Source organism: Chironomus tepperi, unplaced genomic scaffold, assembly GCF_022539635.2.
Source record: "Chironomus tepperi strain 1889 unplaced genomic scaffold, CSIRO-AGI_Ctep_v1 contig_359, whole genome shotgun sequence".
Taxonomy (NCBI): domain Eukaryota; kingdom Metazoa; phylum Arthropoda; class Insecta; order Diptera; family Chironomidae; genus Chironomus; species Chironomus tepperi.
The window spans coordinates 2,463,860-2,488,859 of record NW_027226481.1 but is presented as its reverse complement, the minus strand read 5'-3'; the positions used below and the strand labels follow the sequence as shown (position 1 = coordinate 2,488,859).

Below are 25,000 nucleotides of genomic sequence, written 5' to 3'. Positions count from 1 at the left end.
TGGAAAAAAAAAGTTCTCAAGTCACGCAAACTGAAAAAAGAGAGCGACTTTTGATCGTGCTGCACATAAAAAGGACATAGTCGATTTTGATTCTCTCAGATGCTTGTCTCTCCGAGCGACAACAGCATCCCGTACATGAAATTGCATTTGTCGAAAAGAAACGACACATCTACGCATCCGAGTGCTCTCGTTTCGCAATAAAGCAAATTCATGTCCATGTATGTGTGTTGTGGACATGACTGTATTGGTGAGAGACAAAAACAAATCGTGCAGTGCAGCAGCAACAGCAAGAAACTGTTTTTCCCTATTTTTTTTATATAGTCACAATATCTAGAGGGTGATATTTAATCAAAATGCTGCCAAATGAAATTTTCTACAACTTTTTTCGCAAAGTGAATAAAAAATATTGTTTAGTGGGGGAAGTGTTGGGAGATTATCGTGTTCACACCGTATTAAAAGTGGCAGTGACAGCAGATTTTATTCATGATATATTTCAGGATTATTTGATGCTATTGTTGCTTTGAATTTGGTCTATTTCGAGTCAGTGTAAAGTCAAAATTAAATTAAATTGTTGCTTTGAATTTGATGCAAATTAAGTCGACGCTTCAAATTTGACTCAACTTAAGTCACTGCTTTGATTGTGATTCACGTTAAATCATCGCTTTTATTTTGATTTGAAATAAATCAAAGCTTCAAATTTGACTCATTCTAAATCAACGCCTTAATTCTGACTCAATTTAAATCAACGATTTAAACTTAACTCAATCTAAATCAACGCTTTGAACTTAACTCAAACTAAGTCGATGCTTCAAACTAGAATATTAAATCGTTGCTTTAATTTCGATTGAAATGAATCAATGATTCAAACTTGACTCAACTTAAGTCATTGCTTTGATGTTGATTCAAAATAAATCAACGCTTCATGCTTGACTCAAACTAAGTTGCCGCTCTCAAAAATTGACAGCGCTTCAGCAACCAAGTCATCACTTTCATATCAATTTAATGATTTTAATCCCCGAATTCCCGCAAAACACGGTGTGACTAAATAGAAACTTCCTCACACCCACACACACAGGCATATCATCTCATATATTCACACACATACACACAAATAAGTGTAAAATTTTATTGATCGAAATATCTCTTTTTTTGCTTCCCACTATAATCGTAAATTTACGAGAGCTGACAATTGAATGAGGGTTGGAGAAATGGAAGATGAATGAAACATTTATCACAGCACAAAATAAAGAATACAGTTGCTAGATGTTGTAAACATCTGATTTGAGCATTCATTACAGATTACTTACGTCGCTATTTACGATGTTTATTTTCCGTGATTTATAATGCACGGCAGGTACAAAGTAGAGAATTTTTCTTTTTGCGTTGTTGCAAATTTGTCATGCGAGTATTGTTGGTGATTTATTGACGATGGGGTGAATTTTTGGAGAGCTTAATTTTGATTCTTAATTGCTTTTATTTGAAAATGAGTTGAAAAATGTTAAAAAAGTTTTTAAATCAAATGTTTAAGAAATTTGCTGCTTTTTCGTTAATTAAAGCAGTTGTGGACAACCTTTTAGTTTCGTGGCACACCTTGGTGGTAAACCTCGGCCAAAACTGGACACGGTAAACCAGTCGAGACAATATCAGACCTTTTGGCTACAAATTAGTACCGCAGCACACAGCTAACCCACCACTGAATTAAAGTCAATATTTTTCAAGTTAAAAATTCATTTTCAGACCAAAATTTGTGACTTTCAACTTTTTTCAACCTCCTGTTCATCATTTCTATCACCCCAGCCATTCTATGCTCAATTTACAGCTTCATGGACATTTGTTCCCCGCTTCTCATAAATCTCGTTAATTATTTGCCCTCTCAACTTTAGTTTTATGTTCAAAAACCACAGCTGTAGTTCATCACAACCCATTTTTCCACTCGAATTATCAAAAACAAATTGTCATTCATTAGAATACAAATTTTTAATTAACAGTAATCCGTCAGATGTTTATTTAACAACTTCAAAAATCACTGGAGCTGCCGGTAATTTTATAGTTTTATTTTGCCTTAAATGTCTGCAACCAGTCGCACATAAAAACAACCCCTCGACTAAAAACAATAACAACACTTGAATGTTTTACAGTGCATTGCTTGAATTTCAAATGTTTTTAAGTATCCCGGCTTCTTTTTTGTGAATATTTAATTTCAAATTTAAATTTTTAAAGAATTGCCAAGCAACACGAGAAGTTGGCAATGTTTTCATATCAGCATTAAAATCACTTAAAATTCGAGGTCTTTTTGATATTGAGAATCATGGTAGCTAACAACAGGAGGAAGAAGGAATAAGGAAGAAACAATGACGCTATGCAATGGGGTGCAAATATTTCACGACTGTAAACTTCATGGGTAATCATATGCTATAATATTTTTATGGTTTTGCAGGGGTGGTCGATGTCTGTATGCAGGAAGATTGAATTTTTTGGATGGAAATTGTTGATATTGTTGTGTCTGGATTTTTGAGTACAGATATTGTAATTTTAAGGTATATTATGAAGCATAGACTGATATTATCACAGTTAGAGTCAAAAGAAGGCTCATATGAAGACCTTGAGGGCGGGCAATGCACTCTTGGGACGAGGCTGTTGATGATGGCAATGAAATACTTGACATTGGTAATTTTAAAAGGACAGTCAGTGTTAGAGCCAGTTTTAGACAGTTTTAGAAACCATCTGAGAGAATCAATGAATCCACGATGATCTGTACGGTCTGCAAAGTAAGTAAGTAAGACTCAAATGACACAACATGTCTAAATGGTCTATGCAGAAGCACTGCACTTCCCAAAAAACATACCCCCCACATACAGCATCATATTCTCCGACAAACCATTGCAAATATGCCATTGTGCTATGGCTTTGTTGAGTTTAAATAATACAAAGTGCTACTTCCATATATTTTTCGTTCATATATCGCAATATATCCGTATCATAGGAACGAAAATAAGAGGAAAAGAGAAACGAAAGAATTATTTAATGGAAATTTTATGTGCAGTATTTAAAAAGGGCATAAAAAATTATGATCATTAAATTAGAAAAAAAGTCAAATTTGACAAAAATGGAACTCAACCGTAACGCTTCGGGACATAAAGGACAAAAAGAATTATTTGCCAATGCAAATAAAACATTAATAAGAGGGACGAATATTTGAGTGAAAATAATTATTAGATGGCAAAGTCTGTGACCGATTTCGTTGTTATTTAATATCTGAGAATTTTTATTTTTGGGTGTGAGATTTTTTCTATTCTTTTATGACTTTATGTCTGAGTTTTTTTTTTTTTGATAAAATATGGATTTTCGTTGAATGTTTTTGTGTGTTGGAATTAAAGTTTCTGTTAAAAATGCTTTATTTGAATTTAATTTGAGGAAGTTATGGGATTAGTTAGGGGAAATAGAATTAAAACTGGTAAATGATGATAAAAATTTGATTTATGGAGATTGCAAGTACATTTTGTGGTGAATTTGTGAATGTTTGTACAACTATTAACTCATAACTGACTAAATTGGTTCTTTTAAGTGATTTTGCAGCATCCTCAGACATTTTAGAATCTTGACAAACTCCTCAGAGCTGCCGTTGACTCCTTACAGCTGCAACAGACTCCTCAGAGCCTCAACAAACCCCTCAGAGCCTCAACAGACTCCTCAGAGCCTCAACAGACTCCTCAGAGCCTCAACAGACTCCTCAGAGCCCTAACAGACTCCTCAGAGCCCTAACAGACTCCTCAGAGCCCTAACAGACTCCTCAGAGCCCTATTAGACTCCTCAGAGCACTTTCAGACTCCTCAGAGCCCTTTCAGACTCCTCAGAGCCTCAACAGACTCCTCAGAGCCTCAACAGACTCCTCAGAGCACTACACAACAGCATTCAATCCAAAATGTGGTCTCAAAACCAGCAATAAATTCACATCAACATTCTCGATAATTTTTTCGTATTATATCTTAGTCTATTTTGCAAATCAAGCAGAAGAATCTACCCTTCCTAGCCAAAATAATCCCATAGCGAATCCGCATCTTATTTTTCATCTAAAAATGAATTATATATCCTGTTGCTAACAATAAACATCGGACCATTAACTTCATAAACAAATAAATCACTTACTTATATAAAATAGAGTCACGAGACTCTTTACTATTTACATCTCTAATGATGTTCAAGATTTCATGCCGATTTGGGAATTAAAAGTAAAAAGGGACAAAGACAGCAGTCGAATGATACAAAAATATCAAATATCTCAGTCATTTAATATCTGTTAATGCTTTTCGCAAACAATTGTCTCATTTCACATTAACCAGAGTGGTGCCTGATGGCAGTTTTATTGATATTTTCATTATCATTGCTTTATATGCTCGAAATGGTTAATTATTTGCCGGCAACAGACGAAACACATTTTTGTGATTAAGTCTTGGACATTATTGAAATTGAAAAAATTATTATTGTCTGGGATTTTTGCGTTTATGTAGGCGTGGATGTATTTTTAGATAAATTCTGGTTTTGTTTTGGTTCTCATGGTGGTTATGATGAGAATTGAAATTTATTTAAGGGAGATGGTCGATATTAACTTGTGGAACTGATAGTTTTATGATTAATAAAGGTTATTTCTTATTTTAGAACGTGCTTTGAACTATTTGTTAGAATTATGGGGATATTTGGAGATGTTTTAGGAGATTTTTGAGTGAAATTTGAATAATTTTTAGAATTTTTAAGGAAATTTGGATGTCGTGGACATTAGGCATATTAAATTGTTGTCGTATTGACGTCCATACACAAAAATGTGATACAGATTGCTAAACAGTCGCTTAACGCTTCACATTATGACTAAAATTCATAATTATTCAATGAAAATGATTGAAAATTTCATAAAAAAAGTAACGACATCTGCTCAACAGCTTAAATTCAAGAATCAGATCCGAAACAAACTAGCATGTCTCACTGCAAGTTCATGTGAGTCTCATCTGAATCATCATCCAATTTAAACTCATTCCAATTCTTCCTAAGGATACATTTAAATCCATAAACTAGTGCACTAAACTTCTCAACTTCTCCCCTTTTATTTGCTTTGAAAATTACATACAAACCTTAAAGTAACGTCTAAATTTAATTTTTCACAAGCTTTACAAACATCGTAGGATAAATTCCCCAAAAAATCTCATAAAATCACTCCAAATACCCTTAATATAAGTGCTCTATATATGTACATAACGTGTAAATGTGTCAACTTTAATTTTCTAAAGAAAATTGTCTACAGACTCAGTAATATGTGTGCTGTATTGTTATTATTGTGATGGATATACAATAGAAAATGAAAAATTCCTTAAGATTATAAAATAACTATTGCTGACTTAATCCTATACAACAACCTAAATAGTATTACAGAATGAAAAATTCAACATGACTGTTGACTTGAATCTCATTCCTTAATTAGTTATTGAATCTGCTAACCTTTTTCTTTTCAACTCATAATACTCATAGTATCCATTGCCAGAGCTTCTTATACCTCTGTAATATAAAACAGGTTTTGTGTCAGTAAAATTTTGAAAAAAATTAGTTTTGCCAATTAAAAAAAGTGGTTGAGAATGGATGGTGTGGGTACATAGGCTGACCAAGAAGTAGAACAAATGGCTGAACTTGCTTTGTAATCGTCTTAATCATTGCAAATCATTTCCCATCACCTAAACCGTAATATTACCTTACCCACACCCTGAATGAGTTAAATACCAAATCCGACCAATATTTACAGAACAAATTAAACTTGGAAATCACGTTCTCCGTACTGCAGTGGATTTCCATGTCATCACATTCTCATTTTCAATAACAAAAAATACGAAATTGGGTCATGTTCAGTGAATGGATTCCCCTACCATCCTTAATGTAATCTACGTCTTACTTTTTTCAACCCTCAAAAAAAAGATGATTTTCTACTTCCACAATGAATTTTTATGGAAGCCTAATGATGGAAAATGACCGACATTTGAGGATGACCCTCTTTATCACCTCCTACTTAGCAAAATCTAATTTATGTTAGTCAAAAATCTCAACATAGAAGATGATATGTGGCAACAATTTCTGGTTAGAAATGATCGATATGGACATGAAACATGTTTTCTTGTTTAAAATTAAAATGAATTTAATGAAATTAAGCATTTTTACTTACTTTGCATTCTTTGGTTTCTTTGGATCCAATGGTCTCATGCATTCTGATTCTTCGCAATCAATGCTGAAATCCTCACCCAAATCACGAGGCACGAGGGGTGTACGGTGATGTGTTGGACTTATGTGATATCCATCCGAATTAAACTGAGGCAGGTGAGAGTTGGATGTGGATTTGGGAGAAAATAGTGAGATAAATTAATTTTTTTATAGAGTTATTAATGTTTTTTGTGCACTAAGGTTGCAAATTGATGCTGAAATTCAAGGATATTCGTTATTTTACTGGAATATCTGAACAAAATTGACTAAGGCATGTCAAAAACATTCAGTAAAGTCTATCAAATTTCAATTTTGCTTAGAACGAGTTTGGTACTGCCATTGATGATCTACTGTACCATTCCAAAGCCTCTACAATCTGCCTATGTCCTTCATGAACCCAAAAATGTCCTTGATGATCAATTTCAGCATCCATTTGCACACTAAAGGCGATAATTTCATGTTACAGGAATATTAAAATTAGGAAAAATTTATTTAATGTTTATTTTTACTGGAACAACCGGGGTCCGAGGTTTACGAACATGGATGAATTACAAAAGTCAAGCAAATTTCAAGCTAAACGGTCTTGGTTTATGTTATTAAAATTACTAATCAAAGGAAAATGTTGATTAAAAAGTTAAAAATTAGAATGAAAAATGCAAAATATATGGAAAATATGACTTATTAGTCAAAATAAATTGGATATGCTTTGTGTGTTTATGGGGGAGTTTATATTATGTTTCTTAAACAATATTAGTTACTTGTTAACCTATAAGTATTTCTTAACTCAATATTTTAATCAAAAAATTACGTAAAAATGGAATGAACTTAAATTTGGAGAAATGTAGCAATAGTCAGTACGCTTTAAAAGAATTGACAATTGATAAAATTATGGTAAAATGAAGATTTAAGAGTCAGACAAAATTGTGATTTTTTGGGATTTTTAAATCAAATTTTTTAAATTTTTAAAGAAATTGCCTGACTGTAGATCAGGATGACCTTGATAGAAGTCTAACAGTAGATTAGTTCTAACTCTGGAATAGGTCTGGCCCTGAATTAGGTCTGACGTCGAAACAAGTCTGACCCTATATTAGCTCTAACCCTGGTAATCATAACTGAACAAACAACAAACTGACATAAAATAAACACAAATTAAAAGTTTTCATATGAAATATTGAACAAGTTTTTGAGAAAAAGTTTGTTGGAAGTGTGATTATCAACTGAATTAATTTAAAATAATTTACTCCTAATAACCACAAGAACCACATAATGTGGTCCTATAAATTTGATATTCTGGACATATTTGTGGTTATTCTTATCCTATCTTTGATTTGAGTGAAATTCTTACTTAAAAAAGAACTTTATAAACTTATAAATCCAACAAAATATTTCTCAAAACTTACTAAAAATTAAATAATTTTTCCTAATTTTAATGAAATTATACAGAAAATTAATTATTGTTGGTGATAAAATGTGTGATACCCAGAAGACACAAAAATCAAAAAATTAAATTAATTTTTATGTCCGTTTCGGATATGTCTGATATATTTTTGTATCATATGAAAAATCTGGTGTGTGAAGGTAAAGGAATGAAGCTCGTTATAACTTTGCTAAATTAAATAGACATGTTTTTAACAATAAAAATCTGGAAGTAAAATTAAGGTTAAGATTTTAAAATGTTTAAATTTTCATTCAAAAAATTTGACAAAAGCACAATAAGCAAAAAATTTTGGAAATTAAAAATAAAAATAGGCCAATTTTAATAAGAATTTTAAAAATAAAAACAGTTAAATTTTGAATTTTCAAAAATCAAGATTCAAAAATTTGAAATTTAGAATTTTTAAAATTTAAAAATATTGAAAAAATGAATTTTTTAAAATTAAAAAATTAAAATTTTAATTTCAAAAAGTTAATAATTGTTTAAATTTATAGAACTTTGCATGGATGAACTTTGCGTAATGTCAAAAACCACTTTTAACATTTAACAGCTACACTTGAAATTCATAAATCAATTTTAACCTCTAAATTGTCAAAAATTCTCACGCGTAAATCATTTAAATACCATAGATTCTTCAATCATCTTCGAATACCCTCGAATCAATCACATTAAAACATCATTTTAACGATCTCATTTATTATTTGCTAATTCCCAATTTCAGCTTGAATAGCCTCTCGAATTAATCAATCAAAATGTTCAATTTTACAGCTCAATCGCTTAATTTTTTATTTATTTCTATTTTTTTGTGTGTTCAAATCTTATCGAAAATAATATCAAGAAATAGAAGTCACTTTTACGGTCTGATTGTAATGCCTGAAACACTACTAATAAAATCAAGAAAACTTGTAAGTCGTGTGCCTCTAAACCACCATCGTGCTGCTGATCCTGTACTTCCCTCTGTTAATGCAATTAATGTTGGAACTCCATTTTCCATTATCACCCAGGGACCTTTAATTAATTCAGTAGATTAGTAAAATTGATGAAATTGAATACTTTTGTATGGGGTGGAAAAGTTTGATGTGAATTTGAATTTCATGTGGGATAGTTAATTGACCTATATATTGTGATATATGTGTGGTCATTAAAGAAAGGGGATTGTGTGGTCGATAATTAATTTTGGTTGGACTGACAAGCTTTGATGATGCGCATTTATGTCAATTTTAAACAATCTACTGACATTAAACCCTGAAGCGCAGAAATGCCGAAAATCAGATGCCAAGCTCTTCAGTATACCAAGCTACACTATCGATCCACACTCTTAGTTAAGACTTTCACATCCCTAAAACCAAAACACCCGTAATTACCTCCACTATCACCACCCCTTGTCTCAACATGCCATCCATCAATTGGCTCAGAGCACATATGAGTTGGACGTCTGTTATTCCAACAGTTTGTCTCAATTCTGAAGTAGGCAAACTGCAAGATTTGTGCCATTTCACCAGTTGCAATTCTTCCTGAATAATTTAAAAAATTAATTTTTGGAAATCCACTTAAAAAGTAATAAACTTGCCCCATCCGATAAGATGGAATGGATATCCAGCAAATTCATAGCCTTGCTGACTTCTTGATGGAAGTCTGACAGCCCCAATACGACTGCTGAATGGGAATGGTTCACTCATTTCACAAACTGCTAGATCTGGATTCCAGCCATCAATTTGTGGTGCAAACCAGAATCTTTCACTAAATCTACTGACAATATCATCACTAAAACGGTCAGCAGCTCCAACAACAGCCATCACACGGTAGGTAAGTTCAACATCAAAGCAATGTCGGACAGTAAGCATAAATCTCTCAGAAATTATGACACCACTGCACACAAAAGTGTCACCAGTTGTTTCAAAAAATGAGGCACGAATTGCGTACGGAAACTGACCGTCAGTGGCGTTAAATCCATTGGAAATTCTTGGTTCTCTTTGCTTCTCAATAATCAATGATTTTTGATAGTTTTTAAAGAATTCTTCTGGATTTTCAGGCACACTAAGTTCTTTTATAAAAAAATCACTCGGATCATATTGAACAGCTGATGCCGCAGCAATCAGTGCCAAAAATATAAATCCTTTCATTTCTACTTGTTAATTGCAAGCGTTGCCAGTAAATACTAAAAATTTAAGGCACTAAGCGATATTTTATACTTCATACAATGACTGTTTGAAGTGCTTTTTGGACCTTATCTCAAAATTAAATCGATAAGATTGGAACCAAAACCATCAATTCAAAAAAAACTTAAAATTTTGGATCATTCTCAACTCAAATCTATTTTAATCGATCAAAATGTACAACTTTACAGCTTAATATGTCACTTATATCTAAAGATCTGTTTACGGTCTGATTGTAATGCCTGAAACACTACTAATAAAATCGAGGAAACTTGTAAGTCGTGTGCCTCTGAACCACCAACGTGTTGATGATCCTGTACTTCCTTCTGTCAATGCAATTAATGTTGGAACTCCATTTTCTGTGATCACCCATGGACCTTTAATTAATTAAGTCAGTTAGTGCCATATCTCAATAGCCCCAAAATAATCCCTAATTACCTCCACTATCACCGCCCCGTGTCTCAACATGCCATCCATCAATTGGCTCAGCGCACATGTGAGTTGGACGTCTGTTATTCCAGCAGTTTGTTTCAATTCTAAAGTTAGCCCATTGCAAGATCTGTGCCATTTCACCATTAGCAATGCGTCCTGAATATTTTAAAAAGTTAAATTTTGGAACCACTTAAAAAAGTAACAAACTTGCCCCATCCAATGACACGGAATGGATATCCAGCAAATTCATAGCCTTGCTGGCTTCTTGATGGAAGTCTAATAGATCCAATACGACTGTTGAATGGGAATGGTTCACTCATTTCACAAACAGCTAAATCTGGATTCCATCAATTGGCGGTGCGAACCAGAATCGCTCACTGAATCTACTGACAGCATCACTGCTAAGACGATCAGCAGCTCCAACTAAAGCCATTACACGGAAAGTTAAGACAGGATCAAAGCAGTGACGAACAGTAAGCATGAATGTCTCAGAAATAATCACACCACTGCACACGAAGGTATCACCATTTGTATCGAAAATTGTGGCACGAATTGCGTATGGAAACTGGCCATCAGTAGCATCAAATCCATTAGAAATTCTTGGATCTCTTTGCTTCTCGACAATTCCTGACTTTTGGTAGTCTCTGAAAAATTGTTCTGGATTTTCAGGCACACTAAGTTCTTTCGTGAAAACTTCACTTGGGTCATATTGATATGCTGACGCGGCAGCAATAAGTGCCAAAAATAATATTCCCTTCATTTCTACTTGTTAAATGCACACTTTACCAACAGCAAATACTAAAAAATTAAGTAATGCATGGTATTTTATACCCCATGGAATGGCTGATAAAAATTGCTGGAATTTTCATTAAAAATCATGGATTGAAGTGGTTCTTGGTCTTATCGAGCTATTTTTTGATAAGAATTTGATATGATTAAGGCTATTTATAGAAATAATCAAGTCCAGGTGCAATATATTCCCTGCAAAGTTCTATAAATCTTAATTTCGAGGCTCTTTTTAATTTGAGAATTAAAATGCAAAAAATATGACAAAAATTGTTACTTGCTTTAGTCAAAAAATGGCTTAAACGCGGTGGATAAAAGAGCATTTTTGGTTAATTTTGTCAAAAATCAAGATAAGAATATTGAAAATATTAAGCTACAGCTTTCATCTGTATACAAACATTTAGAATTAATCAGCCTTTTGTTTTGGTTGTATTCTAGCTGATAAAAGGTCTTGTTGAAATTTATCATTTTTACGAGAGTACTTAAGCCAATTAATCAAATGATAAGCTACTCAGCCAGATACTCAAACACATCATTAGAAAATGTTTTCAATTAGGGCATTTGTAGGGTGGCTATCCAACACAAATTTGAGTAAAAAAGGCTCAATTTTAAGTGATATTATCGATCTATGGCATTTAAAGTGCATCTTAAGGAGCAAGTTACTTGAATTATCCTAATAAGGACTCCAAGTCTTGAGATTTTGTAGATTAAATCACATTTTACTGAATTGTGTCTATATCAATTTCTACCGCTGTAAAAAATTTCAAATTTGGCCTTAAAAATGGACCAAAAGCAGCCTCCAAGATGTCATCAGGGTACCCACGTATTTCACGTCAATGCGGTGACGCAGTGGTGTCTTGTACGACTCGATTATACTCATCAAATAAGGGTCCGTTTACTTATCAAATAATACGGGAAATGGACCTTTAGAGAATCCCTTCTTCTAATAATGAATGACCTCCAAACAGACTGAGACTGACCCTCAAACAGACTGAGACTGTGCGACTCTAAATCTCACAACTTTAACCAAAAATGCTCTTCACAAAAAAAGGATAAAATTAGAAACATTGGTCAATAACAAAACACTGACAATGAGGAAAGTTAGAATAAAGTTAAAATAGAAAGAAAAATCAAAGAAAAATTACTTGAACGACTTGAACCTTCTCCGGCATGTCGAACGAGCTCACCCTTACCTTTACCACAGTGCCAACAGTGCCAACCTGATTGCTTCCCGGTCGTGATGTGTGTTCAAGTAAATTGTCGCGTTCATTAAATGACTCCATTGGCATTGAATCTGTTCCGCGTTGTGTAAATAAACGTTCCTTCATTTCGTGTATGTAGGGACAACGTTGCATGTGATGATAAGTCAATGTTTGATGAATTTATGGCCACCTGTGGATTAAAAGAAGGTATGGAAAGTGTTAGAGTAATTGATTTTGTAATAGAAGCTCGAGCAGCACAGGGAAGTTGTAAGAGCAGCTCTGTATCGTCGTATTGACAGTAAAGATCAAAACTGCTCTGACATTTGCATTTTGCTGCTCTGGAAAATCGAATTTAGTAAGTGCAATAAGAAGATTTCCATTGACCAAAATAAGTAGATGCTTAGTCAAATGTAACCAAGCTATCAGCCCAGAAACAAGACTTTCATGGCCTTGTGGTTAGGAATCAGAACAAATTTTCTAATATCTGATCTCAAATTCATAATTTTTCACATACATCACTCACATTCGACCCCAAAACAGCCATTCAAACACCAATTTTCCCACCATAAACATCATGAATATCCATTACTTATCCCTCGTAAATCAATACATATTATTGATTTGTATATATGTAAATCTATCTGTCTTTCAAATAAACAAACAAGATTTAACGCTCTAATCGTTCCTTTTAGCACATCAACATTATTAATCGATCGCTTTAATGTCGATCTTTTGAGATAAAATAAGGGCAACATTTTGTTCGGCACATAGAAGTATTTAACATGTAAACAAACTCACACGAGTAGTTGGGAAGTGAAAAAAAAGTAATTGCAATAAAATAAGCAATGAAAAGATCAGTCGGTATTCACATATGTTACAGACTTCAGAAAAAAAAACAAATAGTTAATGCTCTCAAATATTTCAATTCCGCACGTACATGATAATGTAAATACTCTAGGTTCGGCATTATATTAAGCTTATTTCTTCTTTCTATTGATTCTCGGTTGTGTAACATCGAATGATTGACTTGCCTGTGTGTGGATAACCGAGAGAGCAAATTCATTGTTAACAAAATATTGTCATTAAGATTTGAAACTGAATAGTTAACTGTTGTAGTCTTTGATTGCTTAACAATTGTATCGGTGATCATTGATGCTCATTGTGTTTAGGGAGAAGCACAATTTGGTAGCTTGATATTGGGATGATTTTAGTATGTATGCTGAAGCAATGCCTACCATTAATAATGATGAATTAAGTAATGGTTCTGATTGACCTTGAATTAAAGCATTGATTCTTTTTAGTGCTGAACTGAAGCATTGCTTCTCATTCCTGAAGTAAATGGAGCGTTGTTTCTTGCACTTGGCTCTCAATTAAAGCAACACTTCATATTAGACGTCTTAAATTGAAGTATCATATCCCATTTTTGCTATCAAAATAAAGCAATGCTGCGTATTATTGGCATTTAACTGAAGCGTTGTTCGTTGTTCTTGGCTTTGAATCATTGCTTTATTTTAATAGCTTTTCACTGAAGCATTGCATCTTTTTGACATAAAATTATTGCACATAAATCGAAGCATTGCTTGATTAAAGCCAAAGAATAACTCTGCTATCGATTCAAATGCGTTGAAAAACCTCTTAATCTTCAAAATTCAACATAATTAAAGCTAGTCATTCTCCAGCCCATTATTCGTTTGATCTTGAATTTTTATGCTCACTCATTTGACTATATCCAGCAAATTACCTAGTCAATTACTACCTCGATGATAATTAAGACACATCCAATCGAATATCAGCAACAAAGTGTGACAAATTGCTTCACACATTCTGACAATCTTTTCAGACTCTGACTTATTTTCTGTGCAACTCGAGATTTTTTTTTGTCAAGGTTAATCATCGAATTCGGCATGGAGAATTGCTAGTTTGTATATTTATTTATTTCTCTCAATTTCTCATTCTTAATACACACAAAAAATCAACTCAAGTGCTGATTGACATCGAAGACAGTTTAATGTATGCCGCAGGCCTAATTCCGATTTTTTTATTCTATTTTCTTCCCTTAACAAAAATAAACAGATCTTATTGAAAAAATAAACAGACACTGATATCGCCCTCACATCAAGATCAAAAGTGATTTTAAGTTTTGTATGTTTGTCAATGACTTTTTAATGCGATAAAGAAGAAGATCAAACTAAATGATATTCAAATTATTATGGATTTATGTGTTTAAATGAATTTATATTAATTTATTGTCAGTTTAGAAAAAATTTATAAATCAACGTCCGGCTGTAAAAAGTTTATTAGACATAGTTAAACAAATTCCTGCCTTTGAATTTTAAAGCAGATGATTTTTGTTACTGAATAGTTATGTAAAAAAAAGTTATTTTGATTTTTGACTGTTTTAAAGATCGTCGCTTTAAATTTTGACCTGCATTAAGAATCGTTGCTTTAAATATTGACAGTATTAAAGAGTCGCCACTTAGAAGCCTCACATTCACTTAGAATCGTCGATTTAAAGTCTAACTTTCACCAAGAATCGTCACTTTAAAGCCAAACTGTAACTAAGAATCGTCACTTTAAAGCCTAACTTTTTTTGAGAATCGTCGATTTGAAGCCCTTTCTTTCACTAAGAATCGTCGATGTGAAGTCTAATTTTGATGCGAATCGCCACTTTGAAGTCCAATTCTCAAAAAGATTCCCTGCTTTAATTCTCAAACTCAAAATTCAAAACATAATTTATTCCCTAACAAAACTCATAATATGTTTATTTTAAAAAGTCTTTAAATTATTTCAAACATTTTTGTAAATTATTTTCGCTTGAATGGAACTGTGTCACTTTTTTATGTTATTTAAAACTGTCATAAGCAATATGCATACATGAATCACGATAAATGTAAAGAAGATAATTTTTCAATTTAACTTTTCACAATAGTCGCATTTTGCCATTTCTTCTCATTCTTTTCGTATTCTCATGAAAGTTAATTTTATGGAACATTAAAGGAAGTTTTGAGAATTCTGAGTATTATGTTCTCATAATTCTTTATGTTGTGTCAGTGAAATTTTTGATTTAAAACGCAAATGGAATTATGTTTATAAATAAAACTTGAAATTTAAATGTTTTCGTGCCGATTTGCAGTTATTGCCACTTATCAATCATTCCAATAATCTACAATAAATTCACACCAATCAAGATCGACATTTACAATACACCAGATCAATTTCTCACAATTTTAATAAACCGACAATGTCAACAGTTAGCAAATTTTCATAATCACTTGCTACATTTATCATCCACATATCAATCAAGAGTCCTCAACATTGTAATTTATCATCATTATTGATACTGAATGCCGTACATGCATAACAATTAATATGACATTATTTTGGATTTTGCAGCAAAGTTTGCCGCATTAGTAAATTGATTTTGGATTTAAAATAGATTTTTTATTGTGATGAGAATGCACGGAAATTAATTTTTGCTGAGATTGTGTTGGGTTTGTAGTTTTATAAAATTGGAATTTACGAGTTTTATGGATTTTTCATAGAAATTTGAATAAGGTCTTAACTTTTGAGACATAATTCATAAAATCTTTGGATTTGGATAGGATTTTGTACCCAAAAGTCGATTTGAGTCATCTTTAAGCCAACATAATGCAGAATTTTTAGCAAATTTCCTCTTTAAAACTTCAAAGTAATCAAAAATTTGCACCAAAAGGCTTATGACCCTCAAAAAAGCAACTCTAAGCACGCCTCTAAACCAATTCGCCTTTTTCAATTTAATTCATTAATTTATTTGTAACATACATATTTGATTAACTTATTTTTTGTGTATGTCAAATGTTCTATGTTTTTGGAATTTTCAAATTATAGTCAAAAGGGTCAAAGCATGATGTTTAGTGGAATTAATTTGAGTGTACGCATTTTCAATTTCATTAGTTTGTTTATGAAATCATGGATACAATATTGGAACAGAATTTAGTTGTGTGTTTTATCAGAATTTTTGGGAATGGACCCGGAAAGAACAGCTTATTTGAATGGCGAATAACTCAGTAATAGTCAGGCATGAGTTTGGTTAAATTTGGTGAAATTTCAAATTCATGAAGGTCTTGGTAGGATTATTTTGACGAATATTTAGACTTTTCTGAGCCGTGTACTCTTCTACTAGGATAGACATCTTAACAACTTATTCATAAAAATCCAAACATCATTAACTTAAATGATTAGAACATTGAAAATTGGTTTTAAGCAAGTTTAAATCATAGAATTGACCAGTTGGATCCACTTTCCAGCCCTAAGGCAGCGTAAATCTGTCATGGTGTCGAATTTAAAACGAACACGTAGCTAAGTCAGAGTCACATGAACGTCAGAATTTAGCTCTATCGATTCTCAAATATCATAAGATTTCCATCCAAACTCTTCTTTTAAATTCCTTCATTTCAATAATTTTCTCAATTTTCATTGAAAAATTCTCAGAAAACATCAAAACGTGCAAATTAATACAAAAACATGTTCGCAAAATGTATCTCAAATTCTACTTTATTTTTCTTGTAAATTTGCCAAAAAAAAAATCTTCACAAAAAACAATCAAAATTCAATCAAAATCAACATCTAATATCCATATCGCGTAGCCGTAAAGTCATAAAATTAACTGATCAATTAAAATGAACCACTTGTTACTGCACAAGAAATAGAAAGAAAGAGTTTATAGCACAAACAAACAAGCAAAACCTACACAAAAAAAGTAATTATATCCTCTGACTATGTTGTAGATCTGATGAAAAATAATTAATTTTCAAACTTTTTATTTACTTTCGTTTCAAAAAAAAATGTAAAAATTTGTCGTTTTTTTTATCTTTTCTGCACACACAACCGTCCGATTCCGATTCCGATGTTTTCGATTCAAAATTAGAACAACTACTGACATCATAATAATATTTTTTTCAGATCATAGTACATAGAGGCTGAGAAAAACAGCAGCAAAAAAAAAAGTTGCGAATAAAAAGAAGATGATGTGAAGCATTGAACAATGTAGCACCAATTGCTTCAAGCCTGGTTGCATAAAATGAAAAAAATTCTCCTCTTTTCCTGAGATAAGATGTGCAACTAAATGTGACTGCAAACTTCCAATTCCCCAAGGACAATTTAGTGCAGTGAGAGAAGCTGCTGGCATTGAGACATGCCGACTAAGTATAAAGTATAAAAATTCATAGAAAATACAATAAATTTTTTTATAAATAGAATAGAAAATCATTTTTCAGACATCTGCAAATTTTCCCGCATTTTACTGTGAATTTTTGTGGCAGTGGATTTTTTTTATGTTTTCCGTGTTTTTACTCTACAACTGTCGATTCTCTCGGATTCTCTTTCTCTTTTCAACTTCAAGTTTTGTGTTTATAATTGGAAATAGAAGAAATTGGAGAAGAATTTAATATTGTTATGAAGATGGGGGAGATGCAGGAGGGGTTTTGGAAGGTGTTGAGAGATGGTGCAGTGGAAAAAAGTTGGTGATTCAGTTGGAGTGAGTCTAAGTCTGAAGTCTTGAGATGTATTCGGAGACTTTGAATTTTCAAGCGTTGACATCAATTGATGCAATTTAACGAACTGCTACCGAGCAACACAAATGAAGAAGGCTCCGCAACGGATTCCTCAAGGCTGTCCTTAAGCTCTTTATTGACATCAAATGAAGGCCGGCTATATTTGAGAGCTTTTTTGCCTTATCAGAGTCGTCTTCATTTGAGTTGTTCGAGACTAGAGTTAGACACTGAACTCAGAAGTCATGATCACTGCTATGATCCACAAAACATCAAAATTCCCACCCAAATTGCCATCATCATCTCCATTTCCCACTAAAAAACAAGCTAACTCAAAACTCCAATAAAATCATTAGCATTTATATAATTGACATGTCAATTTTAGAGCTAAACATTCAGTTATTTTTATTTCTATCCATTATTTGTCCTCGTTTGAGTTTGCTACAAATTGTATCCAAAATAAAACATATTCTCATAGTCATAAAAGTTATATATCATGGTGCATTGACTATTCAAATTATTTAAATTCAAACTTTTTTCATCAATTGTTTAAACATTTTTTAATGCATTAGAAAAAAGTGGTGAGCAACCTGTGAGCCGCGGCACGTTTAAAATCGTTTGGATTGACCATGAACCGTATACCAGGTCCAGACTTACCACCAAGGTGTGCCGCGAAAAACAAAAGGTTGCCCATCACTGCTTTAGTCGAAACAAATCTTCAAAATTGTCATAAAATAAACAATATTTTAAAACTGATCATAAAATTGACAGAACTGATTAAAATAAACAAGACATGCTATCATAAAATAGTATATATTTTCTGAAATATGGAAATAAGTTGTGTTATGACGGAACGACGTGTCTGAGAAAAAATGCTTGATTTTTCGTAGACATATCAACAGACGAGTGAAATAAACTTCATCATTTTCTTTTTGAGGATTGTACATTAATGATGTGACTATGAAGCAAACTTCTTAAAGATTCCAAAATTTTCATATTGAGAAGTCTGTCATAAACTGTGTTGAATGGTTTTTGTGCAGGTAAAATTGCCTAAATTCAAGATTTGAATCGAGAATTAAAATCGAGCCAGCGAAATGACGATAAAGAATTCATTACTGATTTTAATTGATTCAAAATTGACTCAAATTATGTCAAAGTCAGTTAATATTAGTTTCTCAAGAAATGTTTGAATTTAAAATTTTATATGATGGTCAAGTCAACTCAAATCTACTTTGGAATACAAAATTCGAGTCGACTTTAAGCTCTGATCAGAATTGAATAACATTTTTTTAAAATTTTGACTATAACACGTCATTAATGAACGGTCCCACAGCTCATTTTCTAGAAAATCAGCTCTGACGAGTTGATTTTTGCTAGCTCATCTCTTGATGCTTTATGATTTCCTTTATTGTTTAGTCTGTTCGTCAATCAATGAAATTTTGGTGGAAGATAATTAATTTCAGTTCATTATTTGATCTTTAAAAAATTTTATTACTATTTTTTTGGCAATTCCTTTCAATCTGCTGGAATTAATAAAATATTTATGGAATTTTAATAAAATTTTCTTGAATTATTTTTCACATTTTTCGGATTTTTTTGTAGATCTAGCGATATTTTCTTCAATATTGACCTATATTTTACTAAATTTTATTAGTATATACTGAATTATTCAATATTTTGGTCAGAAAAAGGTGATAAATTATTAATCACACTACTAACAAGGGGATCTATTACTTAAATGGGTATCTACATCTCCCAAATGTTAAAAACCAAACAAATCTGCAAATTTTAATTCAAATTCAACCTCAAAAGCAAATAAAACTCACCATAAATCCAAAAATACTAAAAACAAATTATCAACCTAACAAAATGTGCAAAAAAAAGACAAATTCTCTCATCTTCATGATGTTTATTTGCTAATTTAATCACAATTAGTCATTGATGATCGCATCTGAATTTTTATACATGTAAGATCGCTTGACTGACCATTAAAAACTCCCACATCTACACAAAAACATTCTTGAATGTCAAGATGACAAGAGATGATGCAGACTTAAGTTTCAGCACGTTTCTGCAGTGAAGCAATTAGACTATAAGAGTTAGATAAATTATAAATTAATGACTCGTGCTTGTTGCTGATTTTTGGAGATTATGGAGAGTAAATTGAACAATATTGAATTGAAAAATTGACAGCTAGTTGGTTGGGTAGCCTAGCAAGCGAATAGATCGTTTTTAGGTGCCGTAAACGAGTGACACGAATAAAGAAGGCTCTGCTAGGGGTATTGGCATTTGTGTACCATGAAATCAAGCTTTTTTCCTGTTAGGGCATGTGATAAAGCTGAAGAAATTCCAAAATTCCTAAATTTTGCCTTTAAAATCTTCAATAATTCGAAAAAGTAAATAACGAACTTCCTGCAATTACAGCAATATTTCCCATTCCTCTACTATTCAGCAAAGCAGTTGACTGAGTAGCAAAGCTTGATTACAGTGTAGAAAAAACCCTTCATCATAGACATTCATTCAATAAAAGACATGAAACACCCATCCAATAATTGACTGCATTTTGCTCTCAGGCTACATAGTCTTGGCTTAAAAATGAAAGCATGAAGAAAACCTTGAAAAGAAGATTAAAAATAATGAAAATGGAAAAATAATTTTGTTGCTAAAAAGTTTGTTGGAAAATCGATCATCGACAGACAAGTTCGACAACCCGAAACAGGCAGTGAAAATCATCATGACATAGACATTGTCTCGATTTCATAAACTATACAATAACAATGTTTCAGTCTGGGCTTGAAATTGTGAGAAAGAAGAAAACTTTTTTTGTTGACTTCTTACGTCTCCATAACAAGCACAACGTTTCATATTTCGAGTTTTTCGATTGCACATTATTGAGTTTCAAAATATACATAAAAGGAAAATTTGCGAGGCATGAAAAAATCAATTTCGCGTTGGATGTTTGATGAAATCTTTTAATTTTTATTGATTTTGTTGATATGGAAATAAATGTTGATAAATATTTAAAATTATTGTTATTGATGTTTTGTGATGTTGACGCCATTTGAAGTGGGGATGAATGTCGTATTCTATCATAATATTTGTGCTAAAATTGAAAATTAACTGCCTTATGTCCAAAAGTCGATCCCTGGCCTAATTTAAGCTGATTTTAGCACAAAGTCTGATTTATGTCGTCCTCAGGTGCGTCTAGGGCTGGATTTTGGATTGATTTATCAATTTTGTACAATCTTTAATCCATATTCAGCTTGTTTGATCCTCCTAGTCTTGAAACCCTCCTATATATGCTGAATTTTTATATAATTTGCCTACACCTTCCAATAATACTCCAGCTTTGAGGCAATAAAATCATCAACATCATTAACCTAATTCCGATTTTCTCTTTCAAGTTCAAATTCTTTCACACCTTCTCATTTATTCCTCATTTATTCCCATCCGCTACAAATTTTCATTTACTTCACTCTTTTCCAAAGAAAACAACGCAATATAAAATTAATAACTCCAACAAATGCTAAAGAATCTACATCAAAGCATTATCAACTCCCGCTGTTTTAATCATTAATAGCCAAGAAGGAGGACATAATGTTGTAATAATAATTCTAATAATCCCATGTTGGCTATCCTTATGTAAAATTACTACCTAACAATAAAGTTCGAGTTTTTGAAAGTAAAACGCCAAAAAAATGTTCCCCTCGTGTTTCATGCTTGTGAGTTCTTTAGAAAATTCTATTGTTATTGTTGTGATCCTTGGGGTAATATTGTCAGGATTTATGAAGATGGATGTGTATTTTATTCATGGAGTTTTTGATGATATTTGGATTCTGATTTATAAGATCAAAATTGCAAAATGTTCCATAGCAGGTAAAGTTCATGCTTTAAAGGGCATGTATGCTGAGAATACACTCGCTAGCATGCTTAACTAGTTTGTTAACTGTTTATTTTGGTTTTTTCTAGCTTTAATCTAGCTGTAGTAAAGAAAATGGCTCATCGAGTTCATTTTTGTCACTATAGTTAGCCAAAATCGAAATATTAGCTATCTATGCTATCTATAGCACTCAAGTTCATTGATACAAATCCATAATACCCCAACAGACCCCTCATTTACTCCCAAACATCCAAAAAATCCTGACAAATTTCCCCATAATTTCCACACGCTTCAAAATTCACATTCATACAAACTCTATCCCTGCCTTCTTTTCTTTCTACTTAACAATCAACCTTTGCATGCATTGGGGCTATTTACTAGGGGTAGTGGAAATATATAAAAATGGATATAATTTTAATAATTGTTATTTGCCCTCTACGCACACGTTTTTCCTACCTGAAAACGATATAGATATGAAAATTTGTAGACTGGAAAGAATTATTAAATAAACTTTTGGATGTGGAGGGAAATTAAGCAGTTCCGATATTTTTTTACGTTGTTGTTTTGTATTGGAATCATGTTAGGATTTTGAGTGCTTACAAGTGTTGATTGCTATTGTTATGAAATTTAAATTCACTTTAAAACTTGCAAGTCAATAATCCGGAGAAATTTCCTGTTTTAAACATTAAAAATCATCCCAGCAACCATAAAATTCATTCTATAACATCAAGCATAAGTGATTTTCCATCTATAAAATAAAAACTATTCAAAAATTCCATTTTTAAACGATGAAATTTTTATGCAAACATGAAAATTATTTTCCTATTTCAACCCCAAATAAAGGAAAACAAAACATTTGTCTGTCCATTCATTCAATGTTATTCTATCCATTAATAAATTCAACATGATTTTTTTTTGTGTTCGTTTTGTATGAACTCAAAAATCGATAAAAATTTATGAAATTTTTAGGAAAGGATTGGAGTTTTTGGGCTATGAGTATTGTGAATTTTTTGAGGGATTTGGATGAATTTGGCTTGAATTGGTTTGGATCTGACCATGAGAAACCTAATTGGACTCTGAAACTTCAAATTAGCTGCAACAAAGAGCATCATGACGTTCATCTCAATAGACACATAATGGCAATGGCATTGTTTAAGCAACTAGTGTGCAACTATGATCGAATGAAATTTATGACTTGTCCTGGAACGTTCAAGTAGGTCCAGTAGTCTATTAATTAACTGGACATTTTGTAAAATTATCCACTCAGATTGTTCACAGTGAAATCGTCATGATGATTTTTCGATCATCAGATGATTTTTCGAAAATGCTTTGACTTGGCTTTGACAACCTCACTGTAAACATGTGCTACTCGGGCCAGGCTCACAATAAATAAGACATCAACTTATTAAAACCGACGAAATATCCAAAAACTCATGAAATTACTCAAAAAAAATGCGAAACAAATAAATATACTAAATAAATAGACAAGATTGATGAGAAAATAAACAATTGTGCAGAAGGGTTCAAGATGTTACCAAAACATTGAAGCAACAATAGAAAACGCTGATCATTCTTAGAACATAAAACATCAAAATTCAAAACTTGTAATGACTTTAAGCTTATTTATACATTTTATGTTATTTCTTTAAGAGTCATTCACTTATGACGTTTAACATTTGGAGATTACAGTCAAGTTCCGGCAGCACATATGAGATATCAATCTCTGGATGTCATTTATGAACGTCCCTTTAAGCTGATCCCCAAAATAAAATTTATTTGATTCCGATTTTCCATAAAATAGCAATTGAGACATGAAACTGTCAGAAGTGCGATAAGGAATGGCTTTCCAAACATCAAAAAGGGGGAAAATTGTTAGCATTAAATTTATTTCCTATAATTTTTTTTTTGGATGAAAATAAACAGACAACAACTTCCTATTCTCCATATAAATTTCCTTTTTCTTACGTCCACAAAAGAAGTTTATTATGTAAATGACTGGCAATAGCTTTTTTTGCCATTACACTTAATGCTCATGATGGTAATGAAATATTCATAGAAATAAAGTCATAAAGACCAGCGATGGAGAGAAGAGCGGAAATTTTCAAATGTAATTATCTTGATCAGTCCAACAGAACCGAAGCATAATATGAAATAATACGGGAATAAAGCGAAAAATTTAGTTTTTTTATTTGTTTAGTTTGGCGGTGCATAATAATTGTATTGTGGAACTTTTTTGTTGGAATGATTATATTTTGCGTTGAATAATTCAATTTAAAGCTCAGAATTTCATCATTTTTAAAGTAAATAAATTTAAATTCACAGAATTTGTGTCTAAAAATAGAATTAAAATCAAAAATATCTATGCTGGATATCAGAATATTCAGATTACAAATATACTTTCAATAACCACAATCTGAAGCTGAAATATGCATAAAGAACAAGATAAAGCATATCAAATATTCCTACTAATTCCATCTCAAATAAAGACTTAGTATGTACTCTTATGTTTTCAACTAATACGACATCAAAATGGGATTACAATTTCCGTTCTGAGGAAAATTCAACATTAAATGATATCAGCAAGCATCAGTAAAGCTAGGATGAGACTCTTTTGTTTTGGATTATTTATATCAGGCTTCACAAACCGAAGAACGTCTCCAAATTGGGCTAAACATCACGAATAAGAAACTTTTATGCATAACCTTGATTGTAAAGTAGAATTCCAACAATTTAGGGCTCGTCCATAATTGCAGACCCTCATACAAAATACGTAGGTCTGCAGCATTGCACCAACTATAAGGTGCAGTCGAAAATCGAACCTAAAATGCAGAAAATTCATACCTGTTCTTGCCTGAACCCTTCAAAATGACTTTAAATACAGATGGCTTTTAAAACTGATATTAATCCATTTGAATGCAATCCAAAACCCCTTACCCTCCTCTGTCTACCTACGTCCCTAGCAAATACAACTAAATCTACATTAAGCCTATAAATCAGTTTCCCATCCTTGCTTATCTGCCTATCTAGCAATCCTACAAAAACAAATTTTTGCATTTATTTCACAACAACAATCTCGATCAATACATACACACAAATTGCAACTCAATGTCGTTTAATGTTGACAATTTCAGCAACATAAACAGTAATTGAAGGAAAATTTCCTACTATCAGTATTTCAACCGTAAAAATTATTCACAAATTGTTAAGAAAAAAATCCCAATTTGAAGATCAGAATTGATTAGATAAAATTTTACATGCTTATACATGAGCGAATTTTTCTTATCGATGAATTCTTTTAAATTTCCCTTTCATTTCCTTGGAAGAAAGAATTTCTACTTCAATTGAGC

The 25,000-nt window shown here is 32.1% G+C and overlaps 2 protein-coding genes across 11 annotated transcripts in view; both read right to left on the bottom strand.

The window, feature by feature from the left end:
* OtopLa (Otopetrin-like a) overlaps positions 1-25,000 on the bottom strand; it is a 47,734-nt gene that overhangs the window by 13,829 nt on the left and 8,905 nt on the right. For 4 of the 10 annotated variants that reach the window (XM_070646377.1, XM_070646376.1, XM_070646382.1 and 1 more), the window contains 3 exons: positions 12,189-12,435; positions 6,200-6,342; positions 5,488-5,544 (listed from right to left, as the gene is read on the bottom strand). In XM_070646377.1, coding sequence (XP_070502478.1) covers positions 5,488-5,544; positions 6,200-6,342; positions 12,189-12,398 — 410 coding nt within the window. In that variant the 5' untranslated portion in view covers positions 12,399-12,435. Of the gene's footprint in view, positions 1-5,487; positions 5,545-6,199; positions 6,343-12,188; positions 12,436-16,974; positions 17,163-25,000 lie in introns of those variants that run through there. The other 6 variants (XM_070646385.1, XM_070646387.1, XM_070646379.1 and 3 more) reach the window with 5 other exon arrangements.
* Positions 8,425-12,158, bottom strand: LOC139095126 (collagenase-like). The gene is made up of 5 exons (XM_070646389.1): positions 10,469-12,158; positions 10,264-10,413; positions 9,236-10,202; positions 9,034-9,179; positions 8,425-8,677 (listed from the first exon to the last, which is right to left on the bottom strand). The coding sequence occupies exons 3-5, from the start codon at positions 9,790-9,792 to the stop codon at positions 8,523-8,525; spliced, it is 858 nt and encodes a 285-aa protein (XP_070502490.1). The 5' UTR covers positions 9,793-10,202; positions 10,264-10,413; positions 10,469-12,158; the 3' UTR covers positions 8,425-8,522.